General features: G+C 42.4%; 1 protein-coding gene across 1 annotated transcript in view; it reads right to left on the reverse strand.

Moving 5' to 3' along the window:
* Positions 1-20: 20 nt before the first annotated feature.
* fbxw8 (F-box and WD repeat domain containing 8) overlaps positions 21-21172 on the reverse strand; it is a 28088-nt gene continuing 6936 nt past the window's right edge. The window contains exons 8-11 of the mRNA XM_084177324.1: positions 12942-13069; positions 6420-6593; positions 5946-6062; positions 21-2631 (exon numbers count right to left, since the gene is read on the reverse strand). Coding sequence (XP_084033450.1) covers positions 2466-2631; positions 5946-6062; positions 6420-6593; positions 12942-13069 — 585 coding nt within the window. The 3' untranslated portion in view covers positions 21-2465. The remainder of the gene's footprint in view (positions 2632-5945; positions 6063-6419; positions 6594-12941; positions 13070-21172) is intronic.

The following is a 21172-nucleotide window of genomic DNA, read 5'->3' on the forward strand; positions in this document are numbered from 1 at the left end:
TTGTTGTGTTACAGCCTGAATTCAAAATGGATTACATTTATTTATTTTTCTCACCCATCTACACACAATACCCCATAATGACAAAGTGAAAACATGTTTTTAGAAATGTTTGCACATTGATTGAAAATGAAATGCAGAAATATCAAATTTACATACACTAAGTATTCACACCCCTGAGTCCATACTTTGTAAAAGCAATTTTGGCAGCGATTACAGCTGTGAGTCTTTCTGGGTAACTCTGTAGGAGCTTTCCACACCTGGATGGTGCAACATTTGCCCATTATTCTTTTCAAAATTATTCAAGCTCTGTCAAATATCAGGTCTTTCCATAGATTTTCAAGGAGATTTAACTCAAAAACGTTAACTCGGCCACTCAGGAACATTCACTATCTTCTTGGCAAGCAACTCCAGTATAGACTTGGCCTTGTGTTTTAGGTTATTGTCCTGCTGAAAGGTTAATTCATCTCCCAGTGTCTGGTGGAAAGCAGGTTTTCCTCTAGGACTTTGCCTGTGCTTAGCTCCATTCCGTTTCTTTTCGATCCTGAAAATCTCCCCAGTCCTAAACGATTACAAGCATACCCGTAACATCATGCAGTCACCACTATGCTTGAAAATATGGAGAGTGGTACTCAGTAATGTGTCGTATTGGATTTGCCCCAAACATAACACTTTGTATTCAGGACAAAAAGTTAATTGCTTTGCCACATTTTTTTGCAGTATTACTTTAGTGCCTTGTTGCAAACAGGATAAATGTTTTGGAATATTTGGATTCTGTACAGGCTTCCTTCTTTTCACTCTGTCAATTAGGTTAGCATTGTGGAGTAACTGCAATGTTGTTGATCTATCCTCAATTTTCTCCTATCACAGCCATTAAACCCTGTAACTGTTTTTTTTATGTATACATAAGAGTACAGCCATTTTGAATGCCTAGAGGTTCACACGACCCATTATGTGGATCACTGAGAGGATCAGTGTTGGCATCCAGGGTCACTTTTATTCTGGCTCTGTGGGGCACAGTGCATTCCGACAGGGCTTGAGAATACACGGAAGACTCAATTATCTAGTTCACCAAGCTTCATTATTCCTGTGCCCTTTCAGTGGAGTCTCACCCTTCTACCCTCTAAATCAAAGAAGAATAACCACTTTTATGTATTACTCATGTTGAAAACATTGATCCTTAAATCAATGTTTTAATACATTAGATGAATATTGTTCCTTATGTCCAAAGAACCTGTAATAGCCTTTGCACTAATTTATACAAATATTTTAGTCATTAATTAAAAATAAAGAAATTATAAGATGAAAAATTGTTGGAGTTACTTGTGTTTTGCTTCCATCTTCTTGTGAATATAGATAAGATTGCCATCTGCAGTTCCACTGAAGTAAATTAAGTAAAAGGACCATTGTTGCCCATACATTTTTGGAGGATGTCAGTATCAACTTCAATGTCTAGTTAAAGGTCCAATGCAGCAGTTTCTATCTCAATATCAAATCATTTATGGGTATAAATTAAGTACCTTACTGTGATTGTTTAACAGTACAATGGAGAAAAGCTTCTTAGCAAAGAGCAATTTCTCAAGCAAGAATTTTGCTAGGAATATCTGGGAGTGGTCTGTGTGGTAAGAGAAAACTGAAAATGTGCTATTATTGGCAGAGGTTTGGAACTATCTTTCTTAATGGTCTATTAACTAATTTACAGCATGGTGATTTCACCATGGAAGTCCAAAACTCTATGCCACCAAAACAGGCTGAAATGTCAGGCGGTCTTTTCAAACAGCTCTTACACTAAAAGGGCAGTATCATCATGTTCAAATTTCACAGTATTATTCCAACCTCATAGTGTGGAAATATATATAAAACACTGGAAAATCGCGTGTTTGACTGGATTGCATCCATTCTGAATTCATTGCTCTAAAAAAAACATGAAGAGCAAGATTAAAACAAATTCCTTAACAGTACAAGGAAACACATGAGCTTCTTTTAAAAAATAAGGACAGCTACTAATTAAAAATGAGATTCAGTTTGAAAAATCTAACGGATATATAAAAGCTGATTTGCTTTGTACATACTGTCTACGGGGCTGGTAGTAGGGGTCTGCAGGGCTGGTGGTGGTAGGGGTCTGCATGCAGGGCTGGTGGTAGGGGTCTGAAGGGCTGGTGGTAGGGGTCTGAAGGGCTGGTGGTAGGGGTCTGAAGGGCTGGTGGTAGGGGTCTGAAGGGCTGGTGGTAGGGGTCTGAAGGGCTGGTGATAGGGGTCTGAAGGGCTGGTGGTAGGGGTCTGAAGGGCTGGTGGTAGGGGTCTGCATGCAGGGCTGGTGGTAGGGGTCTGAAGGGCTGGTGGTAGGGGTCTGAAGGGCTGGTGGTAGGGGTCTGAAGGGCTGGTGGTAGGGGTCTGAAGGGCTGGTGGAAGGGGTCTGAAGGGCTGGTGGTACTAGTAGTAGGGTTCTGAAGGGCTGGTGGTAGGGGTCAGTGGGAGGGGTGAGAGCCAGACAGGATGTCATAGGGCACAGCCAGGCCGATGTTGTAGTTGTAGCCAGATGACTCCACATAGTTGGACCTGCAGATGGGCAGAACATGGTCCTGGGAGGTGGAGTCCTCTGAGAAGTCATAGTGGCAAATCACTCCCCTGTGTCTGTAATGTGGACACACAAGAATTAGGGGAGTTAAACAACAAAACAACAACAAACAGACTCTCATAGAATTAAATAGAATGTACAGTGCCTTCAGAAAGTATTCACACCCCTGGACTTTTCCCACATTTTGTTGTGTTACAGCCTGAATTTAAAATGGATTAAATAGAGATTTTGTGTCACTGGCCTACACATACACAATACCCCATAATGTCAAAGTGGAATTGTTTAACAAAAATCTACATTAATTAAAAAAGAAAAGCTGATACAGTGGGGAAAAAAAGTATTTAGTCAGCCACCAATTGTGCAAGTTCTCCCACTTAAAAAGATGAGAGAGGCCTGTAATTTTCATCATAGGTACACGTCAACTATGACAGACAAAAATAGAAAAAAAAATCCAGAAAATCACATTGTAGGATTTTTAATGAATTTATTGGCATATGATGGTGGAAAATAAGTATTTGGTCAATAACAAAAGTTTCTCAATACTTTGTTATATACCCTTTGTTGGCAATGACACAGGTCAAACGTTTTCTGTAAGTCTTCACAAGGTTTTCACACACTGTTGCTGGTATTTTGGCCCATTCCTCCATGCAGATCTCCTCTAGAGCAGTGATGTTTTGGGGCTGTCGCTGGGCAACACAGACTTTCAACTCCCTCCAAAGATTTTCTATGGGGTTGAGATCTGGAGACTGGCTAGGCCACTCCAGGACCTTGAAATGCTTCTTACGAAGCCACTCCTTCGTTGCCCGGGCGGTGTGTTTGGGATCATTGTCATGCTGAAAGACCCAGCCACGTTTCATCTTCAATGCCCTTGCTGATGGAAGGAGGGTTTCACTCAAAATCTCACGATACATGGCCCCATTCATTCTTTCCTTTACACGGATCAGTCGTCCTGGTCCCTTTGCAGAAAAACAGCCCCAAAGCATGATGTTTCCAACCCCATGCTTCACAGTAGGTATGGTGTTCTTTGGATGCAACTCAGCATTCTTTGTCCTCCAAACATGACGAGTTGAGTTTTTACCAAAAAGTTATATTTTGGTTTCATCTGACCATATGACATTCTCCCAATCCTCTTCTGGATCATCCAAATGCACTTCAGACGGGCCTGGACATGTACTGGCTTAAGCAGGGGGACACGTCTCGCACTGCAGGATTTGAGTACCTGGCGGCGTAGTGTGTTACTGATGGTTGGCTTTGTTACTTTGGTCCCAGCTCTCAGCAGGTCATTCACTAGGTCCCCCCGTGTGGTTCTGGGATTTTTGCTCACCGTTCTTGTGATCATTTTGACCCCACGGGGTGAGATCTTGCATGGAGCCCCAGATCGAGGGAGATTATCAGTGGTCTTGTATGTCTTCCATTTCCTAATAATTGCTCCCACAGTTGATTTATTCAAACCAAGCTGCTTACCTGTTGCAGATTCAGTCTTCCCAGCCTGGTGCAGGTCTACAATTTTGTTTTTGGTGTCCTTTGACAGCTCTTTGGTCTTGGCCATTGTGAAGTTTGGAGTGTGACTGTTTGAGGTTGTGGACAGGTGTCTTTTATACTGATAACAAGTTCAAACAGGTGCCATTAATACAGGTAACGAGTGGAGGACAGAGGAGCCTCTTAAAGAAGAAGTTACAGGTCTGTGAGAGCCAGAAATCTTGCTTGTTTGTAGGTGACCAAATACTTATTTTCCACCATAATTTGCAAATAAATTCATTAAAAATCCTACAATGGGATTTTCAGGATTTTTTTTTCTCAATTTGTCTGTCATAGTTGACGTGTACCTATGATGAAAATTACAGGCCTCTCTCATCTTTTTAAGTGGGAGAACTTGCACAATTGGTGGCTGACTAAATACTTTTTTGCCCCACTGTATGTCTTGAGTCAATAAGTATTCAACCCCTACGGTAAGCCTAAATAAGTTCAGGAGTAAAAATGTGTTTAACAACTCACATAATAAGTTGAACGACTACCTCATCTCTGTACCCCACACATACAATTATCTGTAAGGTCCTTCAGTCGAGCAGTGAATTTCAAACACAGATTCAACCCCAAAGACCAGGGAGGTTTTCCAATGCCTTGCAAAGAAGGGTGAAAAAATAAAAATAATAGCTGACATTGAATATCCCTTTGAGCATGGTGAAGATATTAATTACACTTTGGATGGTGTATCAATACACCCAGTCACTACAAAGATACAGGTGTCCTTCCTTTCTCAGTTGCCGGAGAGGACGGAAACCACTCAGGGATTTCACCATGAGGCCAATGGTGACTTTAAAACAGTTACAGAGTTTAATGGCTGTGATAGGAGAACACTGAGGATGGATCAACAACATTGTAGTTACTCCACAATACTACCTTAAATGACAGTGTAAAGAAGGATGCCTGTACAGAATCCAAATATTCCAAAACATGCATCCTGTTTGCAATAAGGCACTAAAGTAAAACTGCAAAAAATGTGGCAAAGAAATTAACTTCATGTCCTGAATACAAAGCTTTATGTTTGGGGCAAATCCAAAACAACATATCACTGAGTACCACTCTTCATATTTTCAAGCCTGGTGGTGACTGCATCATGTTATGGGTATGCTTGTCATCGGCAAGGACTATGGAGTTTTTGGGGATAAAAATAAACGGAATAGAGCTAAGCACAGGCAAAATCCTAGAGGAAAACCTGGTTCAGTCCGCTTTTCAACAGACACTGGGAGACAAATTCACCTTTCAGCAGGACAATAACCTAAAACACAAGGCCAAATATAGACTGGAGTTGCTTACCAAGATGACATTGAATGTTCCTAAGTGGTCTAGTTACAGTTTTGACTGAAATCGCCTGTACATTTATGGCAAGACTTGAAAATGTCTGTCTAGCAATGATCAACAACCAACTTGAAAGAGCTTGAAGAATTATAATAATGCAAATATTGTACAATCCAGGTGTGCAAAGCTCTTAGAGACTTACCCAGAAAGACTTACAGCTGTAATTGCTGCCAAAGGTGATCCTAACATGTATTGAATCAGGGAGTTGAATACTTACGTAATCAAGATATATTAGTTTTATTTTTCATTAATGTTTTACAAATGTTAGCATTTTTCTACTTTGACAGAGTATTTTGTGTACAGCGTTGACACATTTTTTTTTACATGAAATCCATTTTAATCTCACCTTGTAACACAAATGTGGAAAAAGTCAAGGGGTGTGAATACTTTCTGACGGCACATCTATGGAGACACTGCTCTCTGTGTAATCTGGAATCTTCAGTAGAATAAACAAGTATCTTGCTAAACTCTAAATGTATAAATCAGAATTTGGGGTAGTGTTATTACGGACCTGCGGTGGGCTGTGAGGTCGTCATCTGTGATGCAGGCCCCTCGTGGAGACTTCTCGTCTGGGACGTTGGCTGTCACCAGGGTGCTAGTGTTGAATCTCACATGTCTGACTGGGTGCCTGCAAACAGACAGGAGGGAGAAACAACAAACACCATTTTTAATTATTAACAATTTGATTTCTCACACACACACACAAAACAGAAAAAGAACACCAAACACATTCGCTAAGGAGCTGAAAAGGGATCAATCAATACTGATGCGCCTGTTTGGTTTGCTGCCAATGTCAGCCTGATAGGTAAATGTTGCGTATTGCTGAGTATTTTAGCAATGCATACTTGCAAGTGACAGGAACGGCAAGACACTTAAATTTGGATATTTCAAGTACAGAATAGCACATGTAAGTATTCTACCTTCCTTTTGTGGCACAAACAAATAGATGTATGAACAACCAATAGAAATAACTCTGCTGTCCCACCTGTTGTGCATCTCCCACAGTTTAGCTCCCATCCTCATCTCCCAGACGCAGACCAATCCCTCACCTCCGCCACTCACGATCTTCCAATCGTCTGCCTGCACGGAGGTCACGCCCATGTGGTGGGCATACAGTGATGTCACAGAGGAGCCGGTGCGCAGGTCAAACACCCTCACCCTGAAACAGAACACAGCGAAAGCAAGTAGTCATTTCATCTCAGGAAGTGATGTTGCAGGAAGTAGATCAGACAAAGGTGGTCGATTCACTCCACTACTGAAGATATGAAAGGATGCATCTTTACTAGGCTGGTCCCAGATCTGTTTGTGCTCTTGCCACCTCTATTGCTGTCATTTTCAAGCCATGGCATGACAATGAGTGACAAGGAGTTGGCATTATAGCACCTACAGAACAGCACTCAGGCTACATCTTTACTAGGTTACCAGAGGAAACTTGGTGCCTCAGAACAATGCATTACAAAAACAACAACAGAGAACCTACAAGCGATGATCAGAGAAGACACAGGCCAACAAAGACAGGCATAAACACCAACTCCAATGGAGTTGAAGGATGGGACTAATAACAAATAACAACAAATAATAACAAGATAACTAATCCATAATAAGTATATGGTTGTATGTTGGGAGCTTTTGGGAAAGAGCACAGTTAGAAAGATATGGCATATAGAAGCAAACCGGATGGACATCATGAAAATGAACAGAGAGGTTGAGAGTAGAAGAAGTTCAGGAGCAAAAAAAAATTAAATAAAAAATACAAATAGAATTATTGTAAAATCGACTGTGTCCATAAGGTGTAGATAGTAAGTATAGGCTGGAAGTAGAGGCCTGGGCATTGTTGTTCACTAATTTACCCCAAGTAGGGAAAGGATGGCGGGGTTGAAAAGTAATAAAGGGGAGTATATATATAAAAAACATGGGGGATTGGAAGTGATGCAGACAATTACATTGATAGAAGTTACAATCTATCTGCAATATTAAGCTGATCTACCCCCCCCCCCCCCCAAAAAAAAAAAATATAATAACACCAACACCAGGTGGAATTGAGGGGATTTAATCTGCTTCATCTACTTTAGACCACTTATAAACATAAGTTTAATTACTTTAGCCACCAATAACACTCATTCACTCACAGAACCAAAGATACAAATATTGAAGATGTTTTGAACTGATTAAACACGGCACTGTTGTAGCATTAATAAAACTAAGAGGAGGATTCTTGGATCTGGTTTGACGAGCCACACATGCCCCATGGACCTCCAGCTCCATCTGTTGCCATCACTGCTTTAGTTTATTGGGTCCCACCGCACAGCAGCCGGAGGATGACTTCATGCAAAAAGCTTTCCAAAAGTTCATTACCGAAATTTAATTTATTTGGGGGTGAGCAGATTTAATTTCCGCTTCAAGAAATTAAATGAATCAGGGTTGCATAGCTAAATGGGCATTAGCATTGTAACTAAGACATATGGTGAGACATGGGTTGTGTCACAAATGGCACTCTACTCCCTACATAGTGCACTACGTTTGACCAGAGCCCTATGGGTCCTGGTCAAAAGTAGTACACTATATAGGGAATAGGGTGCCATTTGAGACACAGACATGGACATGGCTGCTGAGTAGTGTTGTTTCATGGGCACTCGCGCTTTAGCAAAGGGGATTAAAAGTTACTGTCTGGCAGTCTCTGACAGTCAAATCTAATGTTTGGAGCGAGCCCTGGCCTTCACTGAGCTGCCAGTGGACAAGATACTTCACATTAAATCAGCATGATCCTTGTTTTCTACTAGCCAGTTGAATGATAGGGCAACATTTATATTTCTGCCGAAATAGACATACCCAAACGTAAATCATTTTTCATGAGATGGCCATAAACAATAACTGGTAAGGTTGCATAGTTTTAGAAAGGTCTGGAACTCAACCTTCTGGGATAAAAATATATATATAATTGCTCAGGTGTACTCACTTTTGAGGACAAACTCAAGTATATAGTACAAATATTATGAGAATATGAAAATCATATATGAATGGTCAGTTTAATTCTATGAAATTATTTTGTATTTTTTCATGTTGAGAGCTCTAACTCCAGCTGAGAATATGACAGCGAGATGAAACTATACTGAACAAAAACGCAACATGTAAAGTGTTGGTCCCATGTTTCATGAGCTAAAAAAAAACACTTAAAAAAAATGTATTTCTCTAAAATGTTGTGCACAAATTTGTTTACATCCCTGTTAGTGAGCATTTCTCCATTGCCAAGATAATCCATCCACCTGACAGTTGTGATTTATCAAGAAGCTGATTAAACAGTATGATCATTACATGGGTGCACCTTGTGACAATAAAAGGCCACTAAAATGTGCAGTTGTGTCACAACACAGTGCCACAGACGCCTCAAGTTGAGGGGGCGTGCAGTTGTCATGCTGACTGCAGGAATGTCCACCAGAGCTGTTACCAGAGAATTTAATGTTAATTTCTCTACCATAAGCCGCCTCCAACGTCGTTTTAGAGGCCCATCCATGGCTGTGCCCCTGCCCAGTCATGTGAAATCCATTGATTAGAGCCTAATGAATATATTTCAATTGACTGATTTCCTTATATGAACTGTAACTCAATAAAATCGTTGAAATTGTTGCATGTTGCGTTTATATTTCTGTTCAGTATAGTATTGCTGCACCCGCTAGATTCTCTAGTTTCATATACGCTATTGCAAGCGCCACTATAAGTTTCACAGACACAGGAAATCGTTCCTTTGTCTGGATACAGTGCATTCGGAAAGTATTCAGACCCCTTGATTTTTTCCACATTTTGTTTTGTTACAGCCTTATTCTAAAATTGATTCAATTGTTTTTTCCCCCTCATCAATCTACACACAATACCCCATTATGACCAAGTAAAAACAGGGTTTTAGACATTTTTGCAAATGTATTAAAAATAAACATCTGTGTCGCAGTGTTGCAGCGTCACTACAGCCTGGGATTTGATCCCAGGCTGTCATTACCCGGCGTGACCGGGACGCCCATAGGGCGGCACACAATTGGCCCAGCGTCGTCCGGGTTAGGGGAGGGTTTGGCGGGCCGGGCGCCTGCAGGCTGACTTCGGTTGTCAGTTGAACAGTGTTTCCTCCGACACATTGGCTGGCTTCCGGGTTAAGCGAGCTGGTGATAAGAAGCGCGGTTTGGCAGGTCATGTTTCGGAAGACGCATGACTCGACCTTCACCTCTCCCAAGCCCGTTGGGGAGTTGCAGCGATGAGACAAGATCGTAATCACGAAATTGGGAAGAAAAAGGGGGTAGAAATTACCAACAAATATACATTCTGAAATATCACATTGACATAAGTATTCAGACCCTTTACTCAGTACTTTGTTGAAGCACCTTTGGCAGCGATTGCAGCCTCAAGTCTTCTTGGGTATGACGCTACAAGCTTGGCACACCTGTATTTGGGGAGTTTCTCCCATTCTTTTCTGCAGATCCTCTCAAGCTATGAAGGTTGGATGGGGAGCTTCGCTGCACAGCTATTTTCAGGTATCTCCAGAGATGTTTGATCGGGTTCAAGTCCGGGCTCTGGCTGGGCCACTCAAGGACATTCAGAGACTTGTCCTGAAGCCACTCCTGCATTGTCTTGGCTGTGTGCTTAGGGTCGTTGTCCTATTGGAAAGTAAACCTTCGCCCCAGTCTGAGGTCCTGAGCGCTCTGGAGCAGGTTTTCATCAAGAATCTCTCTGTACTTTGCTCCGTTCATCTTTCCCTCGATCCTGACTAGTCTCCAGATTAAGAATGACATTGAACCTTAGACACTCAAATACATTAACATGTCATCTTAAAGGCCCAGTGCATTCAAAAACATGATTGTCCTGTGTTTTATATATATTTCCACACTATGAGGTTGGAATAATACTGTGAAATAGTGTAAGAGCTGTTTGAAAAGTGCCAGAAATGTCAGCCTGTTTTGGTGGGATGGAGTTTTGGCCTTCCATGGTGACATCACCAGGCGGTAAATTAGTTAATAGACCAATAAGAAATAGAGTTCCAAACCTCTCTGCCAATAACAGCAAATTTTCGGTTTTCCCCTCCCCACTCAGACTACTCCCAGACAGTCCTAACAAAATGATTGCTTGAGAAATTGACCCTTCGCTAAGCCCCGCCCCAGAATTTTGGGCAACCAATCGCAGCGATCCAATGGATAGCAACTGTCGTCGAGTCCGACACGCTCACGTTTCAAATGCATGAAAGCCAATGAGAGCTATGGCAAAACTGAGAGTTTTCATTAAAAAAATTGCTTAAATTGTTTAAATAGCTAAATTGTTTAAACAGTGTACCTGGGGTACTTGCTACTGTGATTCCTGAAATGCAGAGCCTGTTGGAGTATTTTTCAAATCTGAAATTATACTTTTGTTACATTGTTTGCTAGCTCAGCTGGTTAGTTAGCGCTCAGTCTCTTTGACCACCAAACGTTATTAACGCTAGCTAGCCAGCCAGTTAATATAACTTGTTTTCTCTAAATGTATGTTAGCTAGCTAAGTTTGCTATATTATGAATAGGACTATCATCTGCTGTCGACATCAGGATACGACTTGAGAGAACTAGTTAGCTCCAAAAGTAGCTTTGACTGCATGACAGTGCATCCAGCCATCCAGTGGCTAGCCACACTACAGACGTCATTGTACCAGGTTCCCGTGAAGCAATTGTAATGACAGTCCACCACAACATACCTGGTAGTCTCCTGATTAGCAAGGGGTAGTCTGTGTTTAATTTGATTGTGTATTAAAAACACAGTTTGAGATCGTTGTGAGTTTGTTTTTCTCCAGTAGTTTGAATTGGGAATGGAGCTTCCCAGGAAAATGTTGTCTGAGGTTGCAACAGTAACCAAAGGGGGCAGGGCTTAGCAAAGGGCAATTGACCCTTCGCTAAGAAGCAATTTTTGTTTCTTACTCAACATTTTAATTGAAAACAGTAAGGTGCTTTATTGTTGTTTCATTGTTACCCACAAATGATTTGATATTGAGATAATAGCTGCATTGGACCTTTAACATCAGTTGAGCTCAATAAAGGTACGTTTAAAACTAGACTGGCAACTATTGAACGTTTTACTACAGAATGCATTTGAGATTACACTTGATTCAATGAAATGAAGCCTAATAGAGGAGACAAAGCAGACAGGATATTTTTCTTTGTTTTAGGGTTGTGGTTTGTTATTTCCTATGGGCACAGGACCACTGGGCACGACCCTGGCTCTCTCTCCATTCCGCCCTCCATCCCTTCCTCTCTCCCTCCCCAGTCCTCAAAATCCTTCCTGTTTGTTCAGATGTGGCCCAGGCAATTATGATCAGGCAGTATTCCAGACAGCCCCGGCCTTATCAGGACCCTCGTTTGCTCCCTGGAAACTCCAGAATGAGAGTGAGAGAGAGCAACTAATTTGGAGAGGAGGAAGAGACGCATTAGGCCCTGGCCTTTGGCCATCCTAATGGACAGACAGAGCAGACCTGCTGCCTGCCTTCTCATCTCCCTCGTGACCCTTTGTCCCTCGCGCCCCACAGCACATCAGACAAGGCAAAACGGTCACAGCCAAGTTGGCCTCCGACTGACTACATACAAGACTACTTAATCAGAGGGACAAAGGTAATAGTCTCCTACTTTGTCTGTTATTCTTGCAGGTGGGGGTCGTACCTTACGAGAATGGCTGTGCCCAACGAGATGTAGTGCTGCACATGCTTTCCTCGCTTTTGGCTGTCTACTTAAGGCCTGATGAATTTGGTGAAAGAGTTTGATTTGTAAGGATTCTGCCAAAAGTGCTCTGCTTTCACCTGCCAACTCCTGCCCCGCTGTCAGGGACAAGTGCAGATGAGAATGACTCTCTTTTGTGTCTTTCTTTCCCCATACTGACGGCCAGATTGCAGATGCGGCGTGTGTGTGTACAGCAGCTGAATGGCGAGGCCACTGGACAGCAGTGTGGAGGCTGCCATCATCTGCCACCCCGCTGTCTCCCTCACAAATACCCCCAGGTGATGGGCTGGCTGCAGAAAACACACAGTCCACCCCGACTGACGCTCGCTGCCTCCCTCTCCACAGAGTCCAGTATTTCACTTCTAATCGTTAATTAGTCTCTCTCTCTCTCTCCCTCTCTCCCTCCCTCCCTCTCTCCCTCTCTCCCTCTCTCCCTCTCTCCCTCTCTCCCTCCCTCCCAGTGGAGGTGTGAAAATTTGCTTTTCTTTTCACAACTTTGCAAACACCTGATCCCCCTCCCTATAAGTACGCTGTGATTTCTACCTCCACGTTCCATTATTCCTAATCAGTTGTAATTGTGTGTTAAGGAATATTGTGTTGTGATAAACAGATATTGTATCTGACTTCAACCTGGAAGGTAAACCCAAGGGAGCCACAGTCACTACGGTGGTGCTCAAACTTGTCAGACAAAAGCATGTGAGACAGATTTTAACACCATAGTGTGTGTGTGTGTGTGTGTGTGTGTGTGTGTGTGTGTACGCAGCTGGTGTGGTGACACATACAGTCCCTTACCTCCTATCTTTGTTTCCACAGACGAGCATGTGAGGAGGGCTGTCTCTCAGGTTGACACAGGAGAAGTCTCCCGCTGAGTTCCCCACAGACATCTCCGACTGGCCCGTCTCTAGGCTGTACACCTGGATCTGAACACACACACACCAACACAGTTAAGACTCATTCACTACTGTTGCAAAAGTTAGCATCAGAGGCAACACATAGAAACAGAGAGTTATTTGGCAATGGCTACAGACATATTTATTCATCCCTGAACACTGCAGGAAGAGTTAGACAACACCTGCATATGAGCAGATAAAATGCTATTGAGTGAGTCATTCAGCAGTGGATACAGCAGAGTAAATAGTAATAATGTCCTCTAAATCCAGAAACAGCATCAGACTTAAAGCAGTAAAGACAAGTTGATCTTCACAACTTCCTAGTCACGCACACAGGTGGCTGGGCGATATGGACGAAATCCATATCACGATATATTGACTGAATTATCACGATAACAATAACTAGAAAGATACGTTTATAACATTAATGTGAACCAGTTATCATTTTTTTTATATTACCTTAAAACTAGGCTACTACTATTACTTTGAATGTTGTAGCTATCAATTGTTCCATTAACAATCACCCATATTAGCAGGCTTCTTTCATTTGAAACTTCACATTTCTCCAGTATAGGCTTCTTATCGTAATGAACAATTTCAGCAAAATGTCCACGATAAGTGGTCGGTTCAGTCGGTGTCGACAATCTTAGGTTTATCGTCCCAGCGCTAACACCAACACACCCTAATAAACACAGCACTATTGGCAAAGTCTGAGAGCTACTGAATTATGCATGCCATTATGAATCTCCCAAGATGCCTTTCAGAAGTGTGCTGAGTTAAAAGCCCTCTGAGAATCACTAACACTTGTCTGCTGTCTGTCTGGTTGATCTCCTAGACTCATCCCAACACTTTCCTTCACCTCACATTTACAAAGGAATTCATCTCTGTGCTGTTAACAGGCAGAAGAAAATACTTTGTAACATATACTAGACTGTTTTCAGGTGGGTATGTGGAGAGCCAAGCACAGTGCTTGGATCAATACCAACAGGTTATCAGGATGAATGAGTGAACATAGAAGAATGCTCAAAAGTGGGGAAATTAAGATCATCTAAAAGAAATGCAATGGTTCCATGTCAATAATCATAAACACTACCTTTTCTTTGCAAATAGATTTAGCTAAGAATGCAGTATTGCAAAGCTAAATTAAAACAAGTTTGACAATGATAGGAGGGAAATTGACCCACACACATCCCTATTAATTCAAATAGAACAATGTATTGTGTTCCCTCCAGTTCCATAACAAAAACCTTTTAAAATGCTTAAAATGATGTCATCTGGCTGTGCTATAATTGGTCAATTAGTGGCTGGAGCTGTTCCCTTTCAAAACAACATTAAACATACTAGCCGACGGTCATGCAGCCGGGTGAATGAATAGAGGCGATAGATAAAGACATTAAACAAAGGATGAGAGAGAGAGAGATGGATAAGAGAGAGAGAGTGGGGAGGGGAACAAAAGAGAGAGAAGGGGAAGAGAAGAAAGAGAGTGCGTAAGAGAGAGAGGGAAAGAGAGATAGAGATGAAGAGGAAAGAGAGCAGGCAGCATGATGGAAGGCTTGAGAAGGTGCCAGCTGTTTTGTGTCTCCTATTTGGGCCACACAGCCTTAATTGTGAGACGGCCCTAAGCGGAGCAAGCCAAAAAATCACACACAGGACACACAGACGGACGGACAGACACACACAGGACTTTGAAAGGACAGCTTTATGGGATTTGGACTGGGGGGTAGGAGGAAAGGGAAGGAGAGGTAAGGGGGCTGTCTGCCTGCATGCCTTTTTTTTCGATGAATCATCACAGTTTTTGGGAGGAGGTTTGATTAAAAAGCAGCCCAAACCAGCTATTATGTGGAGGAGCTGTAAGGGCAGTTTGAAGCTAATGTCCAAGCAGTTAAAGGGGCGCTTCAGCATGTGTTGATGAAAGGAATCATGGCTTGGCTACAGCAGTCATCAGGTTACTGTGCCTGATAGATTCCTAGTGGGTTAGAAAAAAAGAAACCACTAATCTATCATTTGTCCTAACGCACTCCCTTTGTTTGGAAAATAAACACAAACGTCCCTTGTCTATTGTCAAATAACGCAATGAGTTGATGAGTTCATGTTGCATTAGACTTTCAGGTGCATTGTTTAAATGTGATTTTCCTATATTTTTTCGAATGATATTTCCACACTATGAGGTCGAAATAACACTCTGAAATTGATGATAATGCCATTTTTGTGTAAGAGCTGTTTGGGGAAAAAATCCTGGAATTTCAGCCTCTTCAGACGGGATGGAACTTTTGGCCAACATCATGACGTCACAATGTGATTTGATTATAATAGATCAATGACTGTTAATCTGGGTAAGGGGGTGGGCTCTGGACCATCCTATCAGCCAATCAGGGCTGTGTATGTAAATATCTTCACATTTCTTTCCTAACGCCCACATAGACTGGACCAAAGGAGGCTCAGGGAAATAAATTATTACAAATATATTTTGGAGTTATTTTCATTAAATAAACACACAAAGTGATGATTTAAAAACATAAATCACAAAGACTGCATGGGAGCTTTAAGCTAATGCTTTTAAACACAAGTTGATCTACAGACTACTAAACAGACACTGACATGGACATAAATTACGCTCACAGAGTTTGAAGATATGCCTACAAAGCAACGTCAGAAGTTAATCAAGACCACTGATCTAAACGACAAATAGATCCTAACGGAACAGGTCACACTTTCCCCTGAACAAATATACACCGAGTGTACAAAACAGTAGGAACACCTGCTCTTTACATTACATAGAATGACCAGGTGAATCCAGGTGAAAGCTATGATCCCTTATTGATGTCACCTATTAAATACACTTCAATCAGTATAGATGAAGGGGAGGAGACAGGTTAAAGAAGGATGACAATTGAGACATGGATTGTGTTTGTGTGCCATTCAGAGGGTGAATGGGCAAGACAAAAGATTTACAGTAAGTGCCTTTGAATGGGATTTGGTAGTAGGTGCCAAGAGCAACGGTTTGAGTGGGTCAAGAACTACAACACTGCTGGGTTTTTTACGATCAACAGTTTGCCCTGTGTATCAAGAATACTCCACTACCCAAAGGACATTCAGCCAACTTGACACAACTGTGGGAAGTATTGGAGTCGACATGGGCCGGCATCCCTGTGGAACGCTTTCGACACCTTGTAGAGTCCATGCCCCACGAATTGAGGCTGTACTGAGGGCAAAAGGGGGTGCAACTCAATATTAGGAAGGTGTTCCTAATGTTCTGTACACTCAGTGTACGTAATGGTTCTGTTCTGTGTAATCTATGTAATGGTTGTGTTCTGTGTTAGGTCTATAAGCCGTGCCGCTGGTGGTTTTACCAGCTCTATCTGGGTGGCCGGCGGGTACAGGGTAACAGGAGCCCAGTAGAGAGCAGCTGAGCAGATGTCCAGACCCCCAGGTCCACTAGCAGGGAAGGGATTGGGGAGTTGGGGGTGCAGGTCCCCTGGCATGGGAGAGGAAGTAGTAATGAGGACCTGGAGACTGACTCTGCTAGCTGACTGGCCGACTCTCGCAGACACCAGACAGACATAGACAGGCCAATAGACAGAGTCATGAACAAGACACAGATATAGACATAAGACACAGACATAGACACTTAGCAACAGGCACATGTAAAAGAGAGACAGGAAAGGCCAACGGACAGACAGACAAGAGAAGAGTGGCACATCGTTTGACCTGGATAACAAAGACAATTCATGTCACAATTCATCTAAAACATTTAGCTAATAGAAAAGCAACCAATCGTAGTGATGATTCACTTTTCAGTGTGAAAAGAGAGAGATAACATGTCTGGATGCCACCTCCATTTCTTTGACAGCTTTTAATTAGGCATATGTCTTCTCATTAAATAGCATATAACACATTCTGCCTCGCCAGTTGGCAATTCTTACTTCCCTCTTCGCAGTAGGAAAATGCTGTCAGAAACACTATGAAACCGATAGACTTGTTAAAGCAGATTAAAATGTTTAATTTTGTACGTTTAATTAGTGAAGGGAAAACGTGACAATCATGAATTGGCATAATTTAGTGAAGATGAGCTAGCTAGGTCTATAGTGGAGGAAGGAAACAAAAGAAAACTCAATGCTCAATCTAATACATGATCACTACCATATAAAATATAAAAAATTTGAAATGTTTCCTTAGAATATTTGATAGGATGGTGAAACTATTCAAGTAGCCGAAACTATTTTGGACCGAAAGACACACCATCAAAATGTGTGCTGGTAGGCTATATGACGTCTCTCTTGATTGTAGAAGAAGAACTCCAGTTCATAATATGGTTTAGTTTAGCTGTAATATCTGTTAACCCGGAAGTAAAATCGAGTGTAATTTGGTCTGCTGCGTGATCAACTTCTGTGTTCATTCGTGTTAGAAATAGATAGTTCTGGCAAAAGCCCCCCCCCCCCCTTTCCGATCCGTGTGGGCACATGCGCGAAGCACTCGAGGCAAAGCAGTAGAAGCACCGCCTTCGCCCAATCCTGATACGTCCAAATAACTAGTGATGAAAACCCCCAAAACTGAACTAATGTAGCTCGTTATCTCACGCATCCCATTCAGTCCCGGCAGATTCTTCAGTCTACACGCAGAATCTGCCCATGGGAGATCAGTTTAGCTGTAACCTTGAGAGGAAGCACTGCAGCAAAGTTATCCCTCAAACTTTCTCGAAGGTCCACTATGTATAGTCAGCTCAGCTATCCCCATTGAGACCATGTCTGTGCCTCGATCTAGGTTGAGCAAAACTAAACATGGTGGTGTTCGCCTTAGCAATCTCACTGGAATAAAGACCTCCTCCATTCCTGTCATTATTGAAAGAGATTGTGATATCTCACATCTCAAAATAGGGCTACTTAATGTTAGATCCCTCACTTCCAAGGAAGTTATGGTCAATGAACTAATCACTGATCATAATCTTGATGTGATTGGCCAGACTGAAACATGGCTTAAGCCTGATGAATTTACTGTGTTAAATGAGGCCTCTCCTCCTGGTTACACTAGTGACCATATCTCCCGCGCATCCCGCAAAGGCGGAGATTTACGATAGCAGATGTCAATTTACCCCCCCCCCCAAAATGACAGCGTTTTCATCTTTTGAGCTTCTAGTAATGAAATCTATGCAGCCTACTCAATCACTTTTTATAGCTACTGTTTACAGGCCTCCTGGGCCGTATAGAGTTCCTCACTGAGTTCCTTGAATTCCTATCGGACCTTGTAGTCATGGCAGATAATATTCATGGAAAAGTCCACAGACCCACTCTTTCGCTTTCGGAGCCATCATTGTCTCAGTGGGTTTTGTCCAACATGTCTCCGGACCTACTCATTGCCACAGTCATACCCTGGATCTAGTTTTGTCCCGTGAAATAAATATTGTGGATCTAAAAAAATATATATCTCATAACCCTGGAAAAAAATTGGGTGGTTGTCCCACTGGCTATCCTAAGTTGAATGCACCAATTTGTAAGTCGCTCTGGATAAGAGCGTCTGCTAAATGACTTAAATGTAAATGTAAAATTACGTTTGCAATCGCAATAAATAATCTGCTCAGACCCCAACCAAGGACCATCAAAAGCCGTGCTATAAATTCTCGGACAACCCAAAGATTCCTAGAGGCCCTTCCAGACTCCCTCCACCTACTCAAGGACGTCAGAGTACAAAAATCAGTTAACGACCTAACTGAGGATCTAAATTTAACTTTGCGTAATACCCTAGATGCAGTCGCACCCCTAAAAACAAAAAACATTTGTCACAAGAAACTAGCTCCCTGGTATACAGAAAATACCTGAGCCCTGAAGCAAGCCTCCAGAAAATTGGAACGGAAATGGCGCTCCACCAAACTGGAAGTCTTCCTACTTGCTTGGAAAGAAAGTACAGAGCAATATCGAAGAGCCCTCACTGCAGCTCGATTATCCTATTTTTCCAACCTAATTGAGGACAATAAGAACAATCATAAAATGTCTATTTGATGCTGTCGCAAAGCTAACTAAAAAGCAGCATTCCCCAAGAGAGGATGCCTTTCACTTCAGCAGTGATGAATTCATGAACTTCGACGAAAAGATCATGATCATTAGAAAGCAAATTACGGACTCCTCTTTGAATCTGTGTATTTCTCCAAAGCTCAGCTGTCCTGAGTCTGCACGAAACTGCCAGGACCTAGGATCAATGGAGACACTCAAGTATTTTTAAATCCTATATCTCTTGACACATTCATGAAAATAGTCATGGCCTCTAAACCTTCAAGCTGCATACTGGACCCTATTCCAACTAAACTACTGAAATAGCTATTTCCTGTGCTTGGCCCTCCTATGTTGAACATAATAAATGGCTCCCTATCCACTGTATGTGTACCAAACTCACTAAAAGTGGCAGTAATAAAGCCTCTCTTGAAAAAGCCAAACCTTGACCCAGAAAATGTAAGAAACTATCGAATCTCCCATTCCTCCCCCCAAAAATTGAAAAAGCTGTTGTGCAGCAACTTACTGTCTTCCTGAAGACAAAAAATGTATACGAAACGCTTCAGTCTGGTTTTAGACCCCATCATAGCACTGAGACCGCACTCGTGAAGGTGGTAAATTACCTTTTAATGGCGTCAGACCAACGCTCTGCATCTGTCCTCGTGCTCCTAGACCTTAGTGCTGCTTTTGACACCATCGATCACCACATTCTTTAGGAGAGATTGGAAACCTTAATTGGTCTACACGGACAAGTTATTGCCTGGTTTAGATCTTATCTGTCGGAAAGATATCAGTTTGTCTCTGTGGATGGTTTGTCCTCTGACAAATCAATTGTCCGTTTCGGTGTTCCTCAAGGTTCCGTTTTAGGACCACTATTGTTTTCACTATATATTTTACTTCTTGGTGACGTCATTCGGAAACACAATGTTAACTTTCATTGCTACGCGGACGACACACAGCTCTACATTTCGATGAAACATGGTGAAGCCCCAAAATTGCCTACCATGGAAGCCTGTGTTTCAGACATAAGGAAGTGGATGGCGGCAAATTTCTTACTTTTAAACTCGGACAAAACTAGATGCTAGTTCTAGGTCCCAAGAAACAAAGGGATCTTCTGTTGGAGCTGACAATTAATCTTGACGCTTGTAGTCGTCTCAAAAAAAATGTGAAGGACCTCAGCGTTACTCTGGACCCTGATCTCTCTTTTGACAAACGTATCAAGAATATTTCAAGGACAGCTTTTTTCCATCTTCGTAACATTGCAAAAATCAGAAACTTTTTGTCCAAAAATGATGCAGAAAAGCTAATCCATGCTTTTGTCACTTCAAGATTAGACTACTGCAATGCTTGACTCTCCGGCTACCTGGATAAAGCACTAAATAAACTTCAGTTAGTGCTAAACACAACTGCTACAATCTTGACTAGAACCAAAAAATTTGATCATATTCCTCCAGTGCTAGCCTCTCTACACTGGCTTCCTGTTAAGGCTAGGGCTGATTTCAAGGTTTTACTGCTAACCTACAAAGCATTACATGGGCTGCTCCTACCCATCTCTCCGATTTGGTCCTGCCGTACATACCTACACGTACACTACGGTCACAAGACGCAGGCCTCCTTATTGTCCCTAGAATTTCTAAGCAAACAGCTGGAGGCAGGGCTTTCTCCTATAGAGCTCAATTTTAATGGAATGGTCTGCCTAGCCATGTGAGAGACACAGACTCTGTCTTGACTTTTAAGTATTTACTGAAGACTCATCTCTTCAGAAGGTCCTATGATTGAGTGTAGTCTGGCCCAGGTGTGCGAAGGTGAACAGAAAGGCACAGGAGCAGCAAACCACCCTTGCTGTCTCTGCCTGGCCGGTTCCTGTCTCTCCATTGGGATTCTCTGCCTCTGACCCTATTACGGGGGCTTAGTCACTGGCTTACTGTTGCTTTCCATGCCGTCCCTAGGAGGGGTGCATCACTTGAATGGGTTGAGTCACTGACGTGATCTTCCTGTCCGGTTTGTTGGCCCCTCGGGCTCGTGCAGTGGAGGAGATATTTGTGGGCTGTACTCGGCCCTGTTCGGGGGTATCGTCGGACGGGGCCACAGTGTCTCCCGACCCCCCCCAGTCTCAGCCTCCAGTATCTATGCTGCAACAGTCTATGTTCGT

The sequence above is a fragment of the Coregonus lavaretus genome (assembly GCF_964263955.1).
Source record: "Coregonus lavaretus genome assembly, chromosome: 14".
Taxonomy (NCBI): domain Eukaryota; kingdom Metazoa; phylum Chordata; class Actinopteri; order Salmoniformes; family Salmonidae; genus Coregonus; species Coregonus lavaretus.